The 23,147-nt window shown below is 38.1% G+C and overlaps 1 protein-coding gene across 4 annotated transcripts in view; it reads right to left on the reverse strand.

Annotated features, from left to right (window-relative positions):
• The window catches only part of LOC141911129 (FERM, ARHGEF and pleckstrin domain-containing protein 2-like), a 119,701-nt gene that overhangs the window by 52,565 nt on the left and 43,989 nt on the right, over positions 1–23,147 (reverse strand). For 3 of the 4 annotated variants that reach the window (XM_074802094.1, XM_074802093.1, XM_074802092.1), the window contains exons 6-11: positions 22,954–23,080; positions 21,415–21,502; positions 18,341–18,376; positions 13,647–13,802; positions 10,104–10,264; positions 9,514–9,588 (exon numbers count right to left, since the gene is read on the reverse strand). In XM_074802094.1, coding sequence (XP_074658195.1) covers positions 9,514–9,588; positions 10,104–10,264; positions 13,647–13,802; positions 18,341–18,376; positions 21,415–21,502; positions 22,954–23,080 — 643 coding nt within the window. The remainder of the gene's footprint in view (positions 1–9,513; positions 9,589–10,103; positions 10,265–13,646; positions 13,803–18,340; positions 18,377–21,414; positions 21,503–22,953; positions 23,081–23,147) is intronic. The other variant, XM_074802095.1, reaches the window with a different exon arrangement.

Raw genomic sequence — 23,147 nt, forward strand, 5'->3', positions numbered from 1 at the left:
TTGTGAGTTAAGATTTGACTCGGCAGTAAACAACAGTCGACTCTTGGTCCTCATTACTCGGTTTTTCACCGGATTGGCAATCAGGCCACTCAGTAAGTAGCATCGGGACTTACAATATCTCACTGAATCTAGAATCAGGGAACTCAACAGCATTGGGACAATAAATATTGCACTGAGTTGAGAATCAGTGAACTCGGTAGCTCGGGACTTAAAATATTTCCACAAATCTATTATCTGGGAACTTAAGTAGTGTTGGGACTGTTAAAATGATTACACCAAGTTGGCAAAAAGAATGTCATTTCCATATAAATCTTAGTGAAATTCATCAACTTTATCATGTTGACCACTACAAAGTGAGGACTCAGAGTCTACCGTAATTGAAAATGAACTAATTCAACGCTAGAGTCAAATTTAACTAAAAAACTTTGGAACCGGCCCCAACAGTTTATAGTAAGTCTATGAAATGAGACAATCGATAAATAGAAAAAAAAAGCGATGGACAACTTAAAAATTGAGGTAACAAAAAGCGTTTAAAAATATTCAAAAAAGCCTTCAAGCCGTCGAAAAATATAGCTCTGAAAGTGAAAGTTTTTATTAGTATAAGTGAGTGAGTGACAGGAACAACAAAAATTACTAGTCATTCATTCAAACATTCTCATTCATAGGACCATCATCAGTTAATCTAAGGACCCCAGAACACACAACATTGATATATAGAGGCTTTGCAGTTGTGAGCTCAATCCCCATTTTTGTCAATTCATCAGCTACGATGACCAATCAATAATATCGTTCAGCCGCCACAATGAACATGTTATAACTGTATTCAATAATTTAAAATGATATTAATCTAAAAAATGCTGAACAGGTTTTTGTTGCGATTTGCATCAATGACGACGTGACGTGTTTTTTTTTTCAATCAACCAACATTGAGTGACAGTGACGTCACGCGTGCAAAACCTCTATTGATACAGGTAAACCGGTCAGTTTTCTAAAACCGACTCGCTAAACCGAACACATTCCGATTACCCCGAGACTACATCATTAATGTACTAACAACTTCACACCATTCACACACAAAAATAAAGAACAGCGAAACCTTTTGTTCGAAGTGAAGAATGAAACCATCTCCAAACTGTTGAACGCATGCTTAACAGCAAGACAAACCCGTAGAATAAATATCTAACCCGATTGTCGCGCAAATTTGTCCCCTTTTCATAGAAATCAAACGCAGAAAACATTGATATAGATACACAATGTATATGACCACAATCAAGTGAAGTCACTTCGATCAAACATGTTTTATTCTTTGTTCAGTCATTGCCAGCCGCGCAATCCAGCAAAATGTGCTAGTATGCTGCACTTATTGTGTCAACAGAACGTCTTAAGACATTTGACAGAAACCCGGCATCAATTAGATAAATGAATTCCATCTCCAAACTCTAGACTTGAGAAATGTATGATGAGATGAAAGATATAGCTAGACATTGGCATCTCTTTTTCCAGTATAAGGACATAAATCAATTCAATTCCAATTAATCGAAGGTTTGATTAATAGCAGTTAGGCAAGTGTTAGGCTGATATACTACAACCCTAAGTTACTAAGCATTTTATACTATCTTAAGTATCCCACCTTACACGAGTTTGCGGTACATGGATCAAACCTGATTAAGAGCTGTTATGACATCTATGATAAAGGTGCATTCAGTTTTGCAGCATCATTTCTGGTAACCATTTTTCAATCAAAAATACATATCAAAATAAGGCCTCATATCAGGTCTGTGTTTAACGTCCAGTTTCTCAAAAATCATGATTAAATGACACCTTGTTTTTAGCCTTCATTGACTTCAAACAACTATAACAATTCAATCACGATGATCTTTAGGACACTGGCTTATCCAGGAAATATCGATATTCAGAAGACAACAGTCAAATACTAAGGCAACAAGCATGTAGCTAGTTGCACGGGAACCATCCATCATGCATTCCGTTCTAGGCAAAGCTTCGAAAAAATGATTGTCCATATATCCACGTTAAACAATTAAAGCATTTTCATATTCTAAATTTACTGAAACTCAAGAGGATCAGTCTTATAGTTAAGTGTTAATCTTAAGCCATCTTCATTCCTTCGATCGGTTATAGGATCAATATTAGTATAGCATGGTCTGATCTAAAGTTTTTGATTCCAAAATCAAATTCACAAGGAGCCCGGTCTTAGCGTCAATATGGGTATAGCATGGACTATGCAAAATACCATACTGAAATCTTTCTAGAATAATGTCTATGATTGATGGATGGTTCGCCGGGTGCAGTTTCACGAAAAAAAAAACTAAACTTCATTTTCTCATTTCTATTACTGTTTCGTGAAACTGGACCCTGCAATGAGAAAATACAGTGGTGTCTACACTGGAGCCTACAAAATGTGTTTCAATCGATCCACATTCAATAAATCCAGATTCAAATGAATTTCAAATAGTCAAAATTAGGCTCAGGTCAAACTGGTGTAGACCAGGCCGAGAGTCATAGTGGGCTAATCTGAAAGTACGTTCATATGTAAATCACTCTTTATTATTCTATTAAGTTAATAGAATGTTGTCACTTCCAGGACCAGTTTGCCTTGCACTGGTTTGTTTTTGTGGGCCCTGTTTGGCACGGACTCATTAACCCGGACCTAATCTGGCCGGCGCCAAATATGATACAGATCAAAAACATGACTTAGAAGAATCCAGATTTAGCAAATGTAGATTCATTGGAATATTTGCAATGACGCTCGAGTGTAGACACCGCTTTTATGTGCAAACACCTCCTCTGCGAAAGAGAGAGAGAAAGAGAAATGTAATTTTAGTCCAAGAATGACTATGCAAAAAACGTCTATCGTAATATATCCAGCAGGGCATGCTCGTTTAGTTTTACGTGCGCATGTGTGTTTTTGTGTGTGTATACCTGCTACGTCGCGATGGCGAAGGCGATGGAGTCGTTCGTCTGCTTCTGTAGAAAATAGAAACGAAAACAGATGCGGAAAAACGCGTCATCGATAATCGGGGTAAAGAAAAAAAATGTACGGCAAATTATTTTTTCTAATTACAGTTTTAAAGCGTAAGTATCGTTGCGGAGAGCACACTGACAATAAGTAGAATTTAACGAACTCAAATTTGGCTGTAATATACACATCGCTGAGGTAATAAACTGATAAATAAATAAATAGTGTGCGTTGGAAATGATATCCATCGATTTATCGACAAAAAGCGCGAGTAAAAATTGATGTTTATCTCTCGGGGGTTAGGAACAGATACAAAGGATGGGAAAACACGACTACACAGAAAACGTAGACAGATACGATTAGTACCTAATAATAGTAATGACCATGAATTTCAATATTTTCTAGATATTTCTATTCTTTATGATTTGTTTATCATCAATATCGAGAAGATAAATGATTCTTATGCAGTTTTTTTCTTCCTGACTCGCACGAGCCTATTCAGATATGGAAGACTACACTTAAGGCCGAAAACAAAATACCGGTAAGTAGATTGGAGACCATTAGCGATTGAACTTGGATCTCTTGAACTTAGAGACTAGGGCAGTATTTAGAAGCACAAGCGTACACACATCTACGGTAACGACGGCTTTGTATGAAGTGTGAAAAAAATTGCTCACTTTGGCAGTGGCTGTAACGACCTATTAGGGAAATAAATATATTAATGAGGATAAGATACAATATCAATTAATTTGTAGACAGATCTTTTAGGATTTTTAGTTAAAAGATGCCTCGGATATGTTTGACACGGTTGTTTGTTCCTTCTTACGTTGCGCTTACAAAAAAAACTGTCGATACAAATTCATTTTTCTTAATGCAAATTTTCAAAATGTGTTGTTTTTCTTTTCTCTTAATTTCAATTTATTTTTGAATTTTTTCGCGAAAATACATCACGAATATATTGTGGTTTTTTTTCTGTATGTAACTACCTGCTGCGACTTGGTGACGGAGACGGACGAACCCTCCTGAAAATATGACGAGGCAAAAATGTTTCAAAAATCATTTATCAGTTCGGTTTTATTTTTCTTCAAAACAAAATCGACGCGAAAACAAACATAAGAATATAAGTACGAAAATTTCAGATTTTTAACGAATTTGGTGCATGTTCATAGTTTATGAAAATTATTATGATTATTTCAGAAGCGGGCAGAAAAAAACGAAATTCATTTATTTGCAAAAATTTTAACTCGAGTAATTGGTTTCAAGAGCTGATTTTATACACGTGACACACGGTGAATTTGAGCAGTAAAGCACATTTAACATATGTCTATTTCTGTCAGGACGTTTAAGGTTTTACATGTAACGCATAGTGTGAATATATATTCATAGTATTTAGCATTAGCACGTATTGTTTAAAGGTCGTGTGGCTACTTATACACTACTTATCATCGGACACAGACAGAGACATAAATGCAATCAGACAAATAAATGGCCTGTTCACGTGAAAACTCCAGTATTCAGAGAATGGGAAGGTATTGTTGGTGAATAAAGCATTCGACAAGCCCACAGTTATCAGCCCATAGTTATTGACCACATCTCAATGCTTCTGCGGTGGTGGTTAGCACTGCTGGAGGTGCCACATTCAAATCTTAGGTCTAGGGTTGGAAGAGCTGCTTGTTAAGGTCATCACCTAGTTCAGCCAGGATGCCTTTTCGGCAGAAAAAATTTTCCTTTATGAAATAATTAAGAGTTCCCCTAGATCCAACGGTTTCATTCTATTTTTTCATTGTCACAGCGTGAACAGGCCTTCAACACCAAATACATTGTGGAAATAACAACATAAAATCTTTTTGGCCAACTTAACCAACAAAGACACGTATAAAACAAAAAATATTGCATTTATCTTTATACGCTGGGCACATGTACAAATGGGTTACAGGAGCACCAGCTATCCCACAAGATGGCACCACTAAATATCAGACATGCTAGATCAAAAATATCAAGCCCTCGCATTAGGCAATCATGAGATTCCGTTGCACAATCAAACATGATGTCTGAATGTGAAATAGGTGTATCGATTTTAAGAAGACTGACAGATCATGGTTGATATTCACTGGATACACACGCCAGCTCGGCGGCCAGTACCCCATCGAAAAAAAAAACCAAAAATTTCAGACATAGATAAATATGGGGTATTACACAATACCGAGTATTACGCAATACCTGTTACGTGATGCAAGCGAATTGACGCGATTACGACGAAATCTGTCGACGAAAGCAAAAAATGTGGGGGAAAAAATGATAAGCGCACATCAAAAACTGAAGCCAACAAAAAATCTCGACTAACATGCAAAAATATGAAAGTGTAAAATCATCTGACAATTCATAACCGAGTTTAAATCAAGTTTATTATACATCTGCTTCTATTGAAGAGGTCACTTCAGCAGCATGCCCAGTTGACCATTGTGTTCTATAAGTGAGTCCAAAGTCACCTGTTTGACAGCCAGGGACAGATCTTTCCATTCTACACAACTGAATCTCGCCGCACATTAGCAAGTGACCAGAAAGCTGCGACTTGCAATTGAATACGGGTTATAGGCCTAATGTTCGTTACCGGAAGTAGGTATCAGTTTTCGCGTCAGCCAACTACATCTCAATGAAAATCCGTCGGTTCAAGTTTCCAGTAAGCATTTTCTCAAAAAATTGGGAAATCTTGGAAAAGGTGAGTGCGTGTATGGTCTTTGAGAAAATGCTTAATGGAAACTTGATCCCGACGGATTTTCATTGAAATGTAGTTGGTTGACGCGAAAACGGTTACCAACTTCCGGTAACGAACGTTAGGCCTATAACCCGTATTGAAACTGAATCCAGTGGAACGTACGCTGAATTAGGCGCACAGTCAGCATTGTGCCAAAAATATTAACACACTAGATATTGACATCAAATAAGCTCGAATTGCTGGCACGCTGAGGCTTACTTGCCACTAGTATGCAGCGAGCTTCAAGCACAACTTTCGAAATGTAGGTTTCGACAGTTGTAATATGTTTGGAATCGTCTATCGAAGCTGTAACAATACGATCGAAATAGAAATAAGCACATCATCTATAGTTAACAATTATATCATGCAACATGCAACATGACATAAAATTGACAGAAGAAAGAAGAAATCTAGAATACAAAGTTTCTAGATGCAACATCGAGAGACTTTTAAACGACGGCGATCGCTTCAGTCTGAAAGTTACGACGTATCAATTCCGTCTCTACGAAAATATACGCATTTGAAGAACACGGAGAAGTTTGTTTTAAACGAGGAAAACATTTTCAATTCTTCAAATGCGTTGGAATTTCTACGTCAAAAAGCAAATATCTAATTTGAAAATCTGTGCATAAAAAATTCTCGCCACTCTGGGAGTGGACTTTAACTCTCCAAGTGCCTTAGTCGCGACCCACCAAAACTTTGTAATAGTTGCCTTATCGCCAAAGCACTTTTTTGAGGCAGTATCAAAGAACTGCGAACACTAACAAATTTGATTATCAATTCTGACCACGAGTCAATACTAACTGCATAACCAAAGGTCATCGGGTGGGTGGATTCCCACAATCTAACGGCGGGCACTTAAAGAGTTATACGTCACTATAACTAATTCTGAAATTACGACAACATTCGTTCATACAAAAATACAAAACAGAGATACGATGACGACGTAGATTCCGAAAGAACTGAGCTTACATTCTAAATGCGAGACACGTCGGTCCGGGTGAAGACGGGGAGGGGAAAATTAAAAAGAGTCAAAAAAGAAAAACAAAGAATCAGAAAACAGACAATTACAGGCAAAACACGCCTAAAAAACATGAGATGTGTTTGAGGAGCTGATGTCGAAAATTGCTTAATCATTGACGAAAACTGCTTGAATTATGAAAATTATTATGAATTATTAGAAAAATTTAGTTTCATTACTTCGTTTAACTGGACCCAGGGCACAGTTGAGCAGTCATAACTTGGAAGTCCAAAGTTGTCTTAAATCATAAGACTTGTTTTAATGTTAGATCGGCCATCAACCCAAGATGGGCTTAGACTAGTATTTAATCAAAATTTTGACACCCAAATAAGCCCTTTGAAATAAGACTAGTTGGACGTAGACCAGCAGGGCCAGTTGCTCAAAGGTTGGATAGTTGAGACATAGTGACAATTAAAACTCCATTGTTACTATGTTATTGACTTGTTACCACTTGTTATCGATAACAAACCTTTGAGCAATCGACTGGAGGTTCTCGGAAGTTGTGGCCCAATTTAATTCAGATTCGGATTACGATCAGCAATTTTCGACGACGCGCATCAGTCAACAATATTGTCCTCGTACGTGTGAACAATTTCGCCGAAACGACGACGAATCTAAAGCATGCACATGCTAGTATCATATCGATTAGACCGAAAAAACTAACCAGACACTATAGTCTCAAATAATGACAAATTATACGCGAAAATTACAGCATCGGAAGGATGAGAACGGAACGTTGATTTCGGTTGTCACGCTGAATGAATATACGTATTGAAATAGACAGATTGCTAGAGTTCAATTATGTCAAAAGTTGATTCCTAAAAACGCTAAACTGTTAGATCCTCAAGTATTAGTGCAGTTGTCTCATCCTCAATCTGCTGAGTTCCCTGAGCGACTTATCAACAGAATTTGTCGGTTCCGAGTTTTCTTTTCGCGATTAAGGCATGAAAAGGGCCATAGAAAACCTTCCACTGAGAAACTCTACAGGCTTCAACCGGGGTAAAAATCCATCAACCCTGGATAGACGAGAGATCAGTAACCGATGACTTAAACAACTGGCTCATTACACCTATCCGACCAAATGCAATACTCATTAAAGTAATCTCTTTTTCAAAACTCATAAATATATATAAATGTCAACTTTATGTCAGCAAATGAGAAGTTTATGATTGAGTTCCGAATGATGTCTTTATGTATTAAAAGTCATTACGATATACATCAATATTGAATAGATACAATGTGGTGCCGCTAAATCAAAATTCAACCAAAGATCACATAAAATAACTAAGATGGCTGCCAGTCAGCGACGATGATTTCATCGCAAAATAATAACGCGCACATTCCGTTCTCATCATTCAGCTGATATTCTCGCGCAATCAGGAATTGACTCAAGACAGAAAAACGGATATTAAGAAACCGTGGGACCACAATTTTGCACGAATGGAGAGAAAATGTACCATATCATCACTTCCACAGAGAAGAAACTCGCTAACTCAAAATGACCGAACTTACAAACCTCAAGACGACCGGCAGTTTATATATCCAGGTTTGGATGTGACATAAATGACTGATGAAATCTAATAGCATGTTGCACGTAGTAGTATATGCTAGCTAGTATTTTGCAGTATTTGGTGCACGAATAGTGGATATCGAATATGTTTGGTCCAAACACGGGGTCACATAGGACTAAACTATCCACTAGTCCATGCTACGAATGTATAGACCAAATTGACAGGCCCCATTTTACCGCAGTACAATGGCTAGTGCACCGGGTCCTGAAGCTGGGAAATCATGATTTTAATGATGGAATACACGAACTGACTTAAATCAAGAATGTGCAAATGTTATATTTTTGATTTCAAAACTAATCTTCCTGTCAGAAGAAGCAATCAGATAGAGGGTATATAGACAGCTGAATGCATAGTATATTCTTCTAGCAGCCTGGCTTAGAGTTGGGAACAAATTCACCGTTCAAGGCTAACAAAAAACTTCAGGTCGTCGTGAGGTTTGCCATTGATATTCGTCGATATTGCTGTTGTTAGTAGTAAAAATAGTTCCGTAATTCTCACCTTGGGGGCGTTTGATTCCTACAACAGTAAGCGTAACAATCGCTGTTCACAAATCGTGTGAACGAAAGACTTTACGACGACGACGACGATGTTTGATCATGTCGTACATTTATAACACTTTACTTCTAGCCTCGGTCAGAAAGAGACACTTTGACCCGCATCAGAGTCAAATTCAGCCTGTGCTTAATCAATATGGCCCATCACTCACTAAAATGCTATCAAAACGAAGCTGTGGCAAGTGAGGAGAGTCACTTTTAGAGCCGATTATCCTTCACATTTGACCCTACCTATAATTTGGCACCGGGCTGGTCCAAGATTTTTGCTGGGCTAAATAGGCACAGACTGATTTGGCACAAGTATGAATGGTAATCTGGCACAGGCCAAAAATGCTCACGTGATCATGGCCTATATCATCATCAACATTAGATACGTAGATCTTCGGCATCATTGGTTATCGATTAGAATTTTGCACTTGCCTCAAGAGACTTCATAACAAACCTGTATACGCCCAGGGGCCAGTTGCTTGATAGTTGGTTCAAGATAACTGGCGGGTAAGTAGCATAGTAATAATGAAATTTTAATTTTCACTACGTCAACTATCCACTGGTTAACTCTAACCAACTTTTGAGCAACTTTTGAGCAACTGGCCCCAGAAATGCACCACGCTATGCACCTCGGATTTGAAACTCACCTTTCAAAACCTGGCCTCTTGACGAAATGCTCACGGACGTATTCAACTAATTGTTTCTGAGTTCGCCCGCCATATCTGAAAATATAGAACAATTATCTAGATGTCCCTATCAGTAACTATATATCGATGATGGTTCTTTAATGATTTGATTTGACTGCACAACATTTTTCAGGATTAAAATGGTTTTTTGCCACTAGGGAGAATAATCTGCCATTGAAAATAGTAGTTGAGTTGAAACTGAACTAAAAACTATCCTGATTTTGAAAGTATTTCGATATTCTAAGGAGTAATAGAGCTCTTAGCACGAGTAGAAACCACTCGAAGATAATAGCGGTGATGAGGTCTGAAGACCGATCTTGGGTGGGAGCAGCCATACTGAATTTGATGATTTCCGTTCGATTGGAGTGGTTGACTAAACGCAAGCATCAGTCAACCATCAGCCGAAAAAATTGTCTAATATCAATCTTGGGGTAATAAAACACACAGATCACACTACACTACCCATTCAACACCCAACCAGCTTCGATATAACCATCCTATTATCTAGTACATTTCTTCCTAGGAGTAAATAAAACAGACTGTGAATTTACCTGAAGGAAGAACCGCGACTAACAACTCGTGTTTTATTACGTGGAAGTCGTTTGACCGTGTGACATCTGAAGAACGCGTGATGTTCGATGCACTTCTTCCAGAAGTTCTTACATTCATTGCGCGTGTCGAAGTAAAACTCAACGGTATCTTTGTAATAACCCTGAAATTAACAAGAAAATTAACTTTGATAAATTATTTGATGCCTGCGAAAAAATGTAGAATTTCTGGGATAAGCTAATGTGGAATTGCAAATTTGAAATCGAAGTTTTAAGAAATTTGGGGAATTATGAGATTTGGCGATTGGGTAGATGATACAGTCTTCGACTGGTCTGATTAAAAAAAAATTGTCAACTTGTGACCGACTTCGATTCACTTTTGCTCTAAGCTGGTCTGCAACATCATTGCCTCCATGGTTGAAGAAAGAGCTCTTCTGATGTCTGCTTCATCATGACTTCGAGCATATCGTGTAGCCAGCCGGCCCGGTCCCGGGGCCCGGTTTGGCTGTCACTCGATATCCTAGACTTGAGTCTGGGTTGAAGTAGACATCGTCATTTAAATAACTTATTCATGTTATTCTGTATGAATTACCCATGTGTCTTGTATTTTGTATTTTCTTATTCTAAAATTTGAAACTTTATTGAATTTGGGAATTTCATCCCGGAATTTCAATGTAATAAGGATCAATAAAGTATCGAATTGAATTGTCACCTTATACACATGCCATCAGTGGACGCGGAGCCGTATATGACAGCTATGCCATTATAGATTGCTAATCTCATGAAACCTGCATACCCCTAATATCGAACATATTTTCTAAAACATTTGAATATTGAAATTATTTTTTTACACGTTTTTATATAGACCGCTTGTAGCCGCCGATGAAATTCACGCCGGCCCTACTCAGATCGTAGATAGCTTCGTCATTCCACTAGCATCCCCATGTCAGGGTCTGACTTTTATATCAGACTTCCAAATCGTGTATACATCCGCCATTTAACCGAATAATCCGATTTACTTATCATTTCTATTTATGCCTGCCGCTCCTGATATAATCATACATCCTTTACTATTACAATACCGCTTATCATGATATTCAATGCAATATAACATTTCGATGTTCAAATAGAGGTCATTATATAATCACAGGGAGCCATTCTACATCTTTATCAATAATATTTTGCCAAATAGCTTGTATGTGTACACATAAACCTGTGACGTTTTGCACATCGATTTACGGTTGTCATTTGTAAAATGACGCTGAATGGTTAACATTGTTAAGTTTCATAATGGTAACGTTTTATAAGGCGTCAAAAAACAACAAACACGACTCATCGCTTCGTAGAAGTAAGGTTTCTGCGACCATCCGCTTCCCACATTCAGCTTTATTGGGTGAAGTTTGGATTATATTTGCACTTTCTGAAAGCGTAATTCACCATCAAATAACTTATTTCTGACTTATCATAAGTCAGAAATAAGTTATGTGGAGGGACATTTTCGACCAGGGATGACAACAAGTTTGAATCATAGCTTGTTCGTAAAACTGAAAGAAACAGGATGCACTATAGATCGACAAAACACTGCATCATTTTGGGAAAAAAAACTAATATTCATATATCTTCTCATTTTACCAAAACTTACCTCAAAAAAAAAAGAAAAAAATCGAAAAATTAACTCGAAAATGTTTCTTCTATAATTCAGCTCTCAATATCAGGTGAATAACTGTATCTATGAAATAGCGCAGGGCAAAAAAATCAGGGACCGGATTCACAAAGTCATTCAAACAAACCCTTTATGTACGAAGATAATGTAAATATATACACCTCCTTGACTGGCAGCCATTTTGATGAAACATCAATATGTTTTGTCCAACGATAAAATTCCCAATTCTTTCGATTTTATCTCATACGGAAATTGTCTTACATATGTTTCTTCACTGTTCGCTCTGTGCAGGTTTAAGCTCAAAATCAATAGTGGCATGACGTTTACGAAATGTCATACGCACAGCAGACTTTTTTTTCTTAAATATCATGGGCAGCAAAAGTGTTAAATGCGCAAAATTATCGATTTGAGTTCATGAAAAATCCACTATAAAATGGGATGGTTAGCAGCTCTGCGAAATTTGATTGGTTAGTGGAAAGGTCATATTCAGTAAAATATCTGTAAATGGGATGTAATCATGCTCCATGAAACCAGGCCCTGAACGACAGGTACAAACATAGGCAAAATGTCATAATAAAAACTGTAAGCATCTCTTAAAGGATGTGCATATTTCACTGTATATGAATGCGTATTCACTATTCTACCAAATATCAGCCATCTTGCAATACCATTGCAGCATTATGGTTACATAGTCCTACTCAACGGTACCCTAATTGTAATCCGGAAATACCATCTAATTTGCACAATGATGTAGGGTAGAATAGTGATACACATAGCTACGTATACACGCCCTTAAAAGCGATTTTCATCACCACGTTAACAAAGCGATCAACTTTCTCATCAAATCAACAATCTTCAGACAAAAAATAATAATAATAATAGAAAAAAATAATAATAGAAATAACATGAAATGTATATTCATCCAAAAAGTAAGATCGATAACCACCCGCAAGACTGATTCAATATCAATATATTAATGGCACACATTCGCAGAGACAAGACTTAGTAGAGAACGTTACGACCTTTAATCCGAATGCAAGGGAAAAAAGGTTGAAGAAAAATATCGCATTCGGGAGGAGCTAATATTACCTGCATCTGTGTAACGTACGCAACGACGTAGCAATGGGTAAAATGAAATATAGGAAAAATAGATGGCGCTAGAATATAAGGCGTTCGTGTATATATATAAAGAGGAAGTGATTTTATTTTCTAAAAGCAGCAACTAGAGAGAGTCGACTCGCTTTGTCGGCGCTGTTGTTGTGTTGCTCGGTGAATGTGTAAGAGAAAGCCACGTTCGTTTGACCATGTACTCTATGATTTGCTGACTGAGTCATTAAGAGAAAGCCATGTACGTTTGACCATGGACTCTATGACTGACCGAGTCATTAAGAGAAAGCCATGTTCGTTTGACCATGGACTCTATGACTGACCGAATCATTAGGAGAAAGCCATGTTCGTAGAGTCCATGGTTTGACTGACTGAGAGTCAACTGACGCTTCCATTCAGTTCGGTCAACTCAATCAAACAGATACACGATCGATTCACGGATTACTCAAATATTCACACAACACCGACCAGTGGATAATTGACCTAGTGACAATTAAAAGTTCATTGTTACTATGGTATTTATCCGCCGGTTATTTTTAACAACTTTTAAGTCACTGACCCCAAGTCTGTAAAACTGGACCTGGGATTAACTTTTTTCCCAGTCGATCAACGATGGACCAGCAGAGAATGGTCGAAGCAGTCCTTTCTTTATTATCGAAATAGGGAAAGGATCGTTGAACAACGTTCCGAGAGATCGATTTCCAAAATTGCTAATGTCACGGGTTGAGGAGAAAGAAGCAAAAAATAACAATCCGTTGTTAATTTATGATACTTACGTAGCCTTCTGGGTGAAGTTTGATGAGAAATTTCTTACGCTTGAAACTCAACTTTCGTACTTTCGCCCACGAGAACGTGTTGATTTTCGTGTTGTTTTGGAATACTAAGACGCCCATGTGCGCGACGGCCAAATGCAACGGCACGCCTTCGTGGTCCTGAAAAATATTCCAACGAAATTCGAAACCGCATTAGAATTATAACAGGTTTTTTTCTAAAATTCGGATGCGATGAAAATGTGTCCCGATTTTCGAGCGCACTTAATCCAATTCGGATCTTTATCCAAGAAAATTACGATTAGAACCCAGTTCCACAGTTTGGAGTCAAAATATAAACTTTGAGTTCAACTAATTGAAAAACAACTAATTTTAACTCTAGAATCATATTACACTATTGAACTGGATCCAATTCTGTAATTCTGATTCAACCAGCGATAAAAATTTGAAATCGAACTAATTCGATTATCTCTTAGAGGCAAATTTTGACCAGGAACTATGGAAAGGGCTCCCAGATAAATTTCTCTGTTGATAATGATTCGATTAACTAAGCAGTCTGTACTGGAGAGTATTGCTAGTAGAGAACAATGGGCAGATTCTTCGGTTTATCAAATGAACGAAAACAGTTTTGAAGAAGAAATCATGTATACGGAAAGAAATATATGAAACAAAAACACTTCACAAAAGAAAACATTCTGTTTTGACGAATACAAGATGTATGTATAAACTTTTAAATGAAAATTCGTGCAAATGCATATCGAGTATATTTGATATAATTGTTGATGACACGAAATTGAACGTTGAAATTAGCCAATTAAAATCAGCCAATAATGATAACGATAAACCATTAACCATACATAATACACATACATTCACATTTCTACAGTGTCAGTAAAACAATGAAAATTTACTTACAAAACGCATTCGAAATAGCAAAATACTTGAAGTAAATTAAATTTCAAACCTAAATGCTGATGTACATAAATATAAACATATGGACGAGGTAACAGTAAGTACGTAGAGACAACTGAAATGACAACAAAAAACTGAAATGCACGCTTTAGCTCTTTGAGTACAATTGTCTGCACAGTATCTCATGACACGTCACTCCGACCTCAAAGTTTTAAAACTAGTTGTCATACTCGCCAGTTGTCATAAATGGGAATGGGGACGACAACAGCTATCTCACCGGATGGCGTGACAAGCACTCATTCTAGTTTATTGCCTTCCCGAATCCAAATACATATCATCCAATATTAGATGGATTTCTATAATCCAGCGTTTGCTATCGTTTACCTTGATGATTTATTTATCTATGAGATATTTGAATCAATTCTAATCGAAAGGTAGAAATTGATTGTGGATCACTAAGTAACTAAGAGCAAACCTGGTAGAATCCTCACTCGCCACTAATCGCTACAGTGGCGTTGAAGTTGCCCCATTTGAACGATACGGATTCTAATCAATAGTTGTGCCCATTGTAATCTCGGTCACTGGGTACTGACCCATTTAGCCACTTGCTATCCAAGAAGGTTAGCCAAGCAATTGAGTAACCACTAGTGACACCTAACGGATCATTGAGGAATCCTCACTTGCCACAGCAGGGGCAGATTTTGTCTATCAGAACAGCCCCAAACTTCTTGTTTACGTAAATCATGCCCCAAAGTACGCAATTCCCGAGGCAACGAAGCCATGTACAAAAATTCAACAAAATATACGCAATAAAAATAAAAAGAAGAAAAACGCAGATACATAATATTGAAAAAAAAAGATCATTTGAATCCACTATGACTACTACAGTGAAACTCGCTTAACCGGGATAATTTACAACCTGATCCGACTTTCAATCCGAAAATCCGGATACCCACAACGTACATGTGAAGTCATAAGAAATCTCAATCCTATAAGGGAGAAATATGAGTCCGCGAAATAGATGCCAATTTCAATAGAACGAGGTAGATTTAACCAGCTGCTGGTGAACAATGTGAATTGATGAATTTGAACATTCTTTCTGAACACATACTTATTGGCAGGAAATATGATGATGAAGAACTTAACATTTGTGATCCAGAATTCGTAATTTTTGGCAGATAATCGAATGGCTGAATTCGGTTATAAAATCGCCTGTGATGAATGCGTCGAATGTATCCGGATTAAGCAGGTTTCGACTGTATTACTACTACGTGTTGCTGGTGCCGTGCCACTCACCGAGTCCGAGTCGTCCGGCAATGTCTTTATGAGTAGCTCGATAAAGAGATCGTACGGCGGTAACTAACGGAGATAAAAGTGATACGAAAAAAAAAATAAACCAGTGCCGAACAACAACGAATAACGGTCCTCCCTTCGGGCGGCAGAAATAATAGCGGTCTAGGAGGTTACAAACATAACTTTTGAAGATGGGCAGAAGTTAGAGCCTAAGATGTTATGTTATTCTTCTTCATGATCATGGTTTTTGGCAGTCTATAATACGGCCAATTATGGTATATTTATGAATCATACACATTTTGGTATCTGCTCATAAACTTTTTTTTCAAATGATGATGACTCTATCCTGGGCCCTGTTGCAGAGTCGTGACTTTGAGTCCAGTCTTAAATCATAAGACTGTGCTCAAGTAGCGATTTAACATCTATAGAATAGGATGGTCTTAAATCTAAGCCATAACTGCAACACACCCTGTACAGAAGTCCAGTCGCACCGACATTTGAGAATTGGATCTAAGACCTGTCTAAGGCCATTTTGGTTCAATCTAACACCTTAAGACTATCTCAGATATAAGACCGCTTTTGGTCGACAACTCAACTAGGCCCAGGAGCCGAATTCATGGATCAGTTTTTGTCGACCTGGTTCTGCTAAACCCGAATGATTTTTCAGCAACTGCTGACAAACAGTCGCGACGTCAACAAATCTGAAGGGAGGACAAAAAGATAATGAACCAAATACACGTTCATACATTGCTAATACACTTATAAAATATGCAGTGAAAAAATGAACTTTAACTAAAATCATATCGCTAAAATTCGATTTCTGAAAAAAAGTTTTTGGGCAGCAACATTTGTGTTGGGAACCATAACACCAGCTATCCCACTAGATGATGGTTGGCCCACTGGTGGCACCTGGTGATGGGCTCACTGAATGTGCTATGCTGTCCCATTCTGATGGTGTTCGGAATTTAGAAATCATATTTCTAGCTTTTTTTATCAAGGAAACATCTGAATAAATAAGGCCCAATAAACGATAAATGGTTTTGTTTCATTCAAATTGCTTTAATCATTTGACCTGGGAACCCGAGCACGCCACAATTCAACCATGTTCACAGTGAGTAGAGAAAAGTTATGACTCAATATTGATTGAAATGTTGCAGAATGTGCAGGTAATCGTTGATTGCCACTGTAGCATTCAAGGTTACCCCATTGTACCGGATCATCTTCTCAAGACTTCTGTAGAATGCATTGAGGATCGCAGATTTTTCTTACCGAAATTTACAATGAATTATCTTCATTACGTTTGCATACATAAAATAGCATGGCTAAATATGGAGAAAGCAGATTTCTAGTTTGTCAGCATAGAATAAATGGCAGTCCCGCCGTTCATCTGCCCACAGATCATCATCAGTTTTAAGGTTTAAAGCTATCGAGAATTTGTTCTATACATTTATAAAAAAGTTGATGAAAAGAAATCAGGATGAAGGATTGAATGAAACCGGTAAGGAGGAGCTAGAGATGAAGCCAGATTGGATCCAGCGAAGTGCGATACAATCAAATAATCAATTGGTATGTCTGGTATTTAACATCAACCCATGGCAGGTTTTCTGACCTGATGGCATATAGACAGCTACCCATCACCTCAGACATTCAGTATCCTACCACCGTTCTTCCTAATCATCAAGGCTTCACATGTATTCTGGCCGAAACATTCTAAATTTGAATGAATGTTGAAGGGTGGATCTATGCAAATGGACAAAAATTGAACGAAATTTGAAATCTGCTTCGAGCCACTTGTTCTAACTCAAAAGGGGTGCACATCCCATTCACTTAAGTAGCATTTCTTTACAAAGTTGGAGTTTCGATGCCATCAGGTCCAAATCTCTGCATTGGATGATGATGTTTGCTAACATAGAATTGTTCCCTACAGCCACATAGTGCCTACACAAGATTACCTTAGAAGTGATAAGATTATACTACACTGTATATACCGTGGATGAATTAAATCAAAGCGATGTTTAATTCTTCCAGCGATACATACAGGTCATGGTTTAATCAACCCTTTCAATGCTGATGCTTTCCCGAACCAGGAATATAATTTTCTTAAATTCCTAACATATTCATCACACATTGTGCTTAGCTATCAGCGATTTCACAGTGTTTGACAGGTGCTGCCATCTTTCAATAGAAATTTTGTTCAAATTAGATATTTGAAGACGTTCTACCACTATCGGGCATTGATTATTCAGCACTGAAAGGGTTTTAAACATTTCCATTCATCACAGCGTCAAGAAATGACCAGTCTTTAGTAAAAATTGCTGGCGCTGTGTCCACATTCCGGCGCCACGCCACTGGTCCATCTACTTTTCTTACGACAAACTTTCTTGAATAAGATAGTGATGAAAGTGAAAAGTGAAAAAGCTAAAGAAATTTGTTCTCTCGTATAGGCACGAACTAAAAATATAAATATATATATATATATAGCTAACAATACGTACTGGCATATAAAGCGGTCTAAACGGAGCCTGTTGTGTCTATAAACGCCAGAAGAAAAAGAAACAAAAAAGAAAAATTCAACGAAAAAAAAGCCGAAAACTCAAAATAGAAACATTTGAATAATTCGTTTACACGACGACAGCCGCGACAATCGGAAATAAATTTGTTGGCGTTTTTCCGCCGGCGATATCGTACGTCGTCGATAGCGCCCAGAGGAAAATCGAAATTGATTTGAGATTGCGACGAAAACCACCACGAATTTATGATATTAAAACTGACGCAGAAAAGAGACTCGAAAACGAATATATAAACAGAGGTTTTATATCACTTTCTCAGTCGTTCTTACCCCGCACACATGTATCTAAAAATTAACACAGTTAGCTCGTAGAAACATGACTTCTAGCAGGACTCCGCGGTCAGGGATTAATATCTACTTATCATATATTTACTACAATGGGAACAATTCAAAAACAACACGGACCCAGTTTCATATATTTTTTCATCTCTTTTTCATGGTTCAACCCCGTTGAGCGCCACTCAGGATTGATTATCCGATTCAAGGTTTCTTCGAGATATCAAGATCGTCTTTCAACCTAAGCTACAACTGAACATTTGGACCTCAGAACCAGCTAGCTTACATGTGATCGTTACCAAACACATTCGCTGTTAAACTACATGTAGAAGACATTTGGAGGTTCCTGTTCTGAAACCATCGCCCTAGAGTTCTCGCTGGTTCTCTTATTTACTTTTGACACACCTAATTTGACAACCAGATTGACTAACAAACTCCTTAATGTCCATTAGTTAATTCTGAGTTATGGCTGACTAGGGCAGGTTGTGATTAGTTCTGGAATAGCATAATTTGTAAACCTAATCGAAGCTGTCGGTAGAGAGTATGGAATCCAGTATTCATATTCTTAAATCAGAACCCATTCAATCTAAATGTGCCTATGTAATATAGTTCAGATAACTCGCAAAGAGAGTTGTATTTGGAATATAGATTCCATGAAACTGGGTTCGCGACATTTTGATGTCACCACAATGGAGACCGCGGTTTAGGAACCCCCCCTAAATAGAAGCATGAACATTCATGAAAAAGGAAAACATACAAACATCGATAATCAAAAAAAAAGTTCCGGTGATTAACCACTACCATCCCAGTTTAGTTCTTACCTCTCTCGACATTCCTTCACCATAACTAATTAAACACTTACAGGAATGCGGGGAGCGGGGAGGGGAGAGGGGGGATTTGATCGTTTCTACAGAAGGGGAACATTCTCTACGTATCATCATAAAAAAACAAACCTGGCGCCGGTTTCGTATAAGACCGGTTTTAACTTTAACCTTCGAGTTAGTAAGTGGATGACTGAGAAAGGCGACGTTGACGTATGACCCTAAAATCAATAGAGCCCTTCCTCTCTGCAGAAGGCGACATTTTACCTCCTGAATAACAGGATTCAGAGCTACCAGACTCAATTGAGTTCACCCTTTCCTGTCTGTGATATCAAGGTGTTTTCCTTGTATCATCTTTTTTTCATTCACAATATGATTGCAAACTTCTGACTGAAGGATCATCACTATGACTACCATAAATAATAGTTAGTACTTTATAAAGGACAGTGCCTCCATTTTTGGGAAAAATCCATTGAATTATGACTGGTTACAGTAAGTACAGATCTATCAAACCGGCTCCAGGTTTCGAAGTTGACTCCAGTATTCAATTATTGTAATCCAGAATAAGTTCAATTAGGCGGATCCATATTATCTTATATCTATGGTCCCTGGGTAGAAATGGCAGGAAAATAGTTGAATTTTCAACAATTTGCCTTTGTCAGAAAGTGCCTTTCAAATTGGTATGATCAAAATCTTCAGTGTCCAATGGAAGTACTCCAAGATCCATCCCTGTTTCAACGAAAACTACTAAGTCAACTTCAGTTTCTAAACATTCATCTCCTTGGCTTGGTTTCAAAATGATAAAAAAAGAAATTCCAAAACTCCTAACTTTGTCAAAATATTTGCATTCATTCATGAATATTATACATTGATGTACTAAAACATCATCCATTGGAAGAATATGATTCTTGCAGGCGGACACTGAAACCTATCTACGAGGTTACACTAGCAACACAGAAATGACAGTTGGAGGAGTTTTCGGAAAACTTTTCCGAGAAACACAAAACCGAGGAGGTGAATGTTATTTTGGTTCTTACCTTTTTTATGATGATTTAAAGAAGTAACGAGAGATAAACAGAAAACCATCCATAAAGTACAACAATATTCAACAATCATTATTCGCTATATCATTTTCTATCACCGAACTATCATCGTCAGTATCTCCTGTTACACCGATCAATATGCTTCTACAAATAGGGAACCTTCAATCCTATATACGGCAATCGTGGATTCCACTTGTGGCAAGTGAGGATCCACCTGGTGTGCTAGTGTGCATTGAATTATGAACTACAACGATCGAGGAAGCAACTTTGTTTCTACATGTTCGTTAATCAGTCTTCGTGACTTCTATTCCTTCTACATTTCAATAGAATTGTTGAGGAGCTATGATACTTTGTAGGTTGACTAGTTTTTTATTAAAAGTACGAGTTTTCACTACTAGTGAATAGTTTAGCTTCATCATGTAAATGACACTAGTAGCGAAAACTTACATAATAACGATTGGAATCAGAAGGCTAGAAATCCATGATGCAGGGGTTGATATAGTGGGACTTCTGAAACTTGTAGAAGTCCATCAAATTTTTGGATGCCCTTTTAAATTTTGTAAGACTGACTGTTCGTCACACCATCCGTGCAGTGGGATAGTTCGGCTTTGCGGTTCCCCATTGATGAGTCGAAACAAATCAACCGGTGTTCACGAGTACAGCTAGAAGTTCACAATAATGTCCTCGCAATCCGAGTCCGAAATAGATAAACGACTAAGAGAACAACATACGTTATGAATGGCCGTGACGTTAATAATACACCAAGAGTAAGTGTTGCGATGGGACCGAACGTAGTCGACTTTGACCCGACCCAACCCGACGCGGAGGTTAATCACCTTGTTATCACCGTCGTGACCCACCTTTGCAGGACACATCTTTACACCGTACAGCTCAACTTTCCTCGCTGTATCCAGAAGATTGAAATCAGCTTCTGCCGGAGTTTCATTTCTGAAAATGATAAGCGTAATAATTAATGGATGATTACTCAGTTCCAACATCTTCATTGCTACCGAAAATTTTAATTTAAAGTTTTCCTTTAAGTTAGGTATCAGCAGGGTTTATATCACAAGGGTTGTAGTGGTCCTGTAGCGAAGTCGTTAAGGAAGATATAAGCTAGGTTTGTATCAGAACAGTAACAGTGGTCTTGTAGGGAAAATGTTTAAGTAGGTATCAGCAGGGTTTATATCAGAACGGTCATAGTTGTCCGGTAGGGAAGACGTTTAGGATGACATCAGCAGTGTTTATATCGGAATGGTCACAATTGTCCGGTAGGGAAGACGTTTAGGATGACATCAGCAGTGTTTATATCGGAATGGTCACAATTGTCCGGTAGGGAAGACGTTTAGGATGACATCAGCAGTGTTTATATCGGAATGGTCATAGTTGTCCGGTAGGGAAGACGTTTAGGATGACATCAGCAGTGTTTATATCGGAATGGTCACAGTTGTCCGGTAGGGAAGACGTTTAGGATGACATCAGCAGTGTTTATATCGGAATGGTCACAGTTGTCCGGTAGGGAAGACGTTTAGGATGACATCAGCAGTGTTTATATGGGAATGGTCACAGTTGTCCGGTAGGGAAGACGTTTAGGATGACATCAGCAGTGTTTATATCGGAATGGTCACAGTTGTCCGGTAGGGAAGACGTTTAGGATGACATCAACAGTGTTTATATCGGAATGGTCACAGTTGTCCGGTAGGGAAGACGTTTAGGATGACATCAGCAGTGTTTATATCGGAATGGTCACAATTGTCCGGTAGGGAAGACGTTTAGGATGACATCAACAGTGTTTATATCGGAATGGTCACAGTTGTCCGGTAGGGAAGACGTTTAGGATGACATCAACAGTGTTTATATCGGAATGGTCACAGTTGTCCGGTAGGGAAGACGTTTAGGATGACATCAGCAGTGTTTATATCGGAATGGTCACAGTTGTCGGGTAGGGAAGACGTTTAGGATGACATCAGCAGTGTTTATATCGGAATGGTCATAGTTGTCCGGTAGGGAAGACGTTTAGGATGACATCAGCAATGTTTATATCGGAATGGTCATAGTTGTCCGGTAGGGAAGACATTTAGGATGACATCAGCAGTGTTTATATCGGAATGGTCACAGTTGTCCGGTAGGGAAGACGTTTAGGATGACATCAGCAGTGTTTATATCGGAATGGTCACAGTTGTCCGGTAGGGAAGACATTAAGGTTGACATCAGCTAGGTTTATATCAGGACGGTCGCAGTGCTAGATGGCATTAAGGAAGATATTAGCAGGGATATATTACAATGGTTACAGGTCAAGGTATCGAAGTAGGTGACAAGGTATAAACAGGGTTTATATCAGAAGGGTCGCAGCTCTTCCGTAGTGAAGGCATTGAGGATGATATCCGCTGGGTTTTACGTACACATGTTCAGCGTGAAATTCGACGATTTTATCTTCTACACGTTCGTTCATCACGCTCGGAGGAAGGATTTTACACATTTGTATGTACTGCCTATCTGTATATTCATCTTGAAAATCACCGAGTTCAGCTGCAAGTATACATACATAAACACAATTAGACTAGAAACATGAAAGAACAAATATTCAATTGTAGTA

This window comes from Tubulanus polymorphus, chromosome 9 (assembly GCF_964204645.1).
Source record: "Tubulanus polymorphus chromosome 9, tnTubPoly1.2, whole genome shotgun sequence".
Classification (NCBI taxonomy): domain Eukaryota; kingdom Metazoa; phylum Nemertea; class Palaeonemertea; order Tubulaniformes; family Tubulanidae; genus Tubulanus; species Tubulanus polymorphus.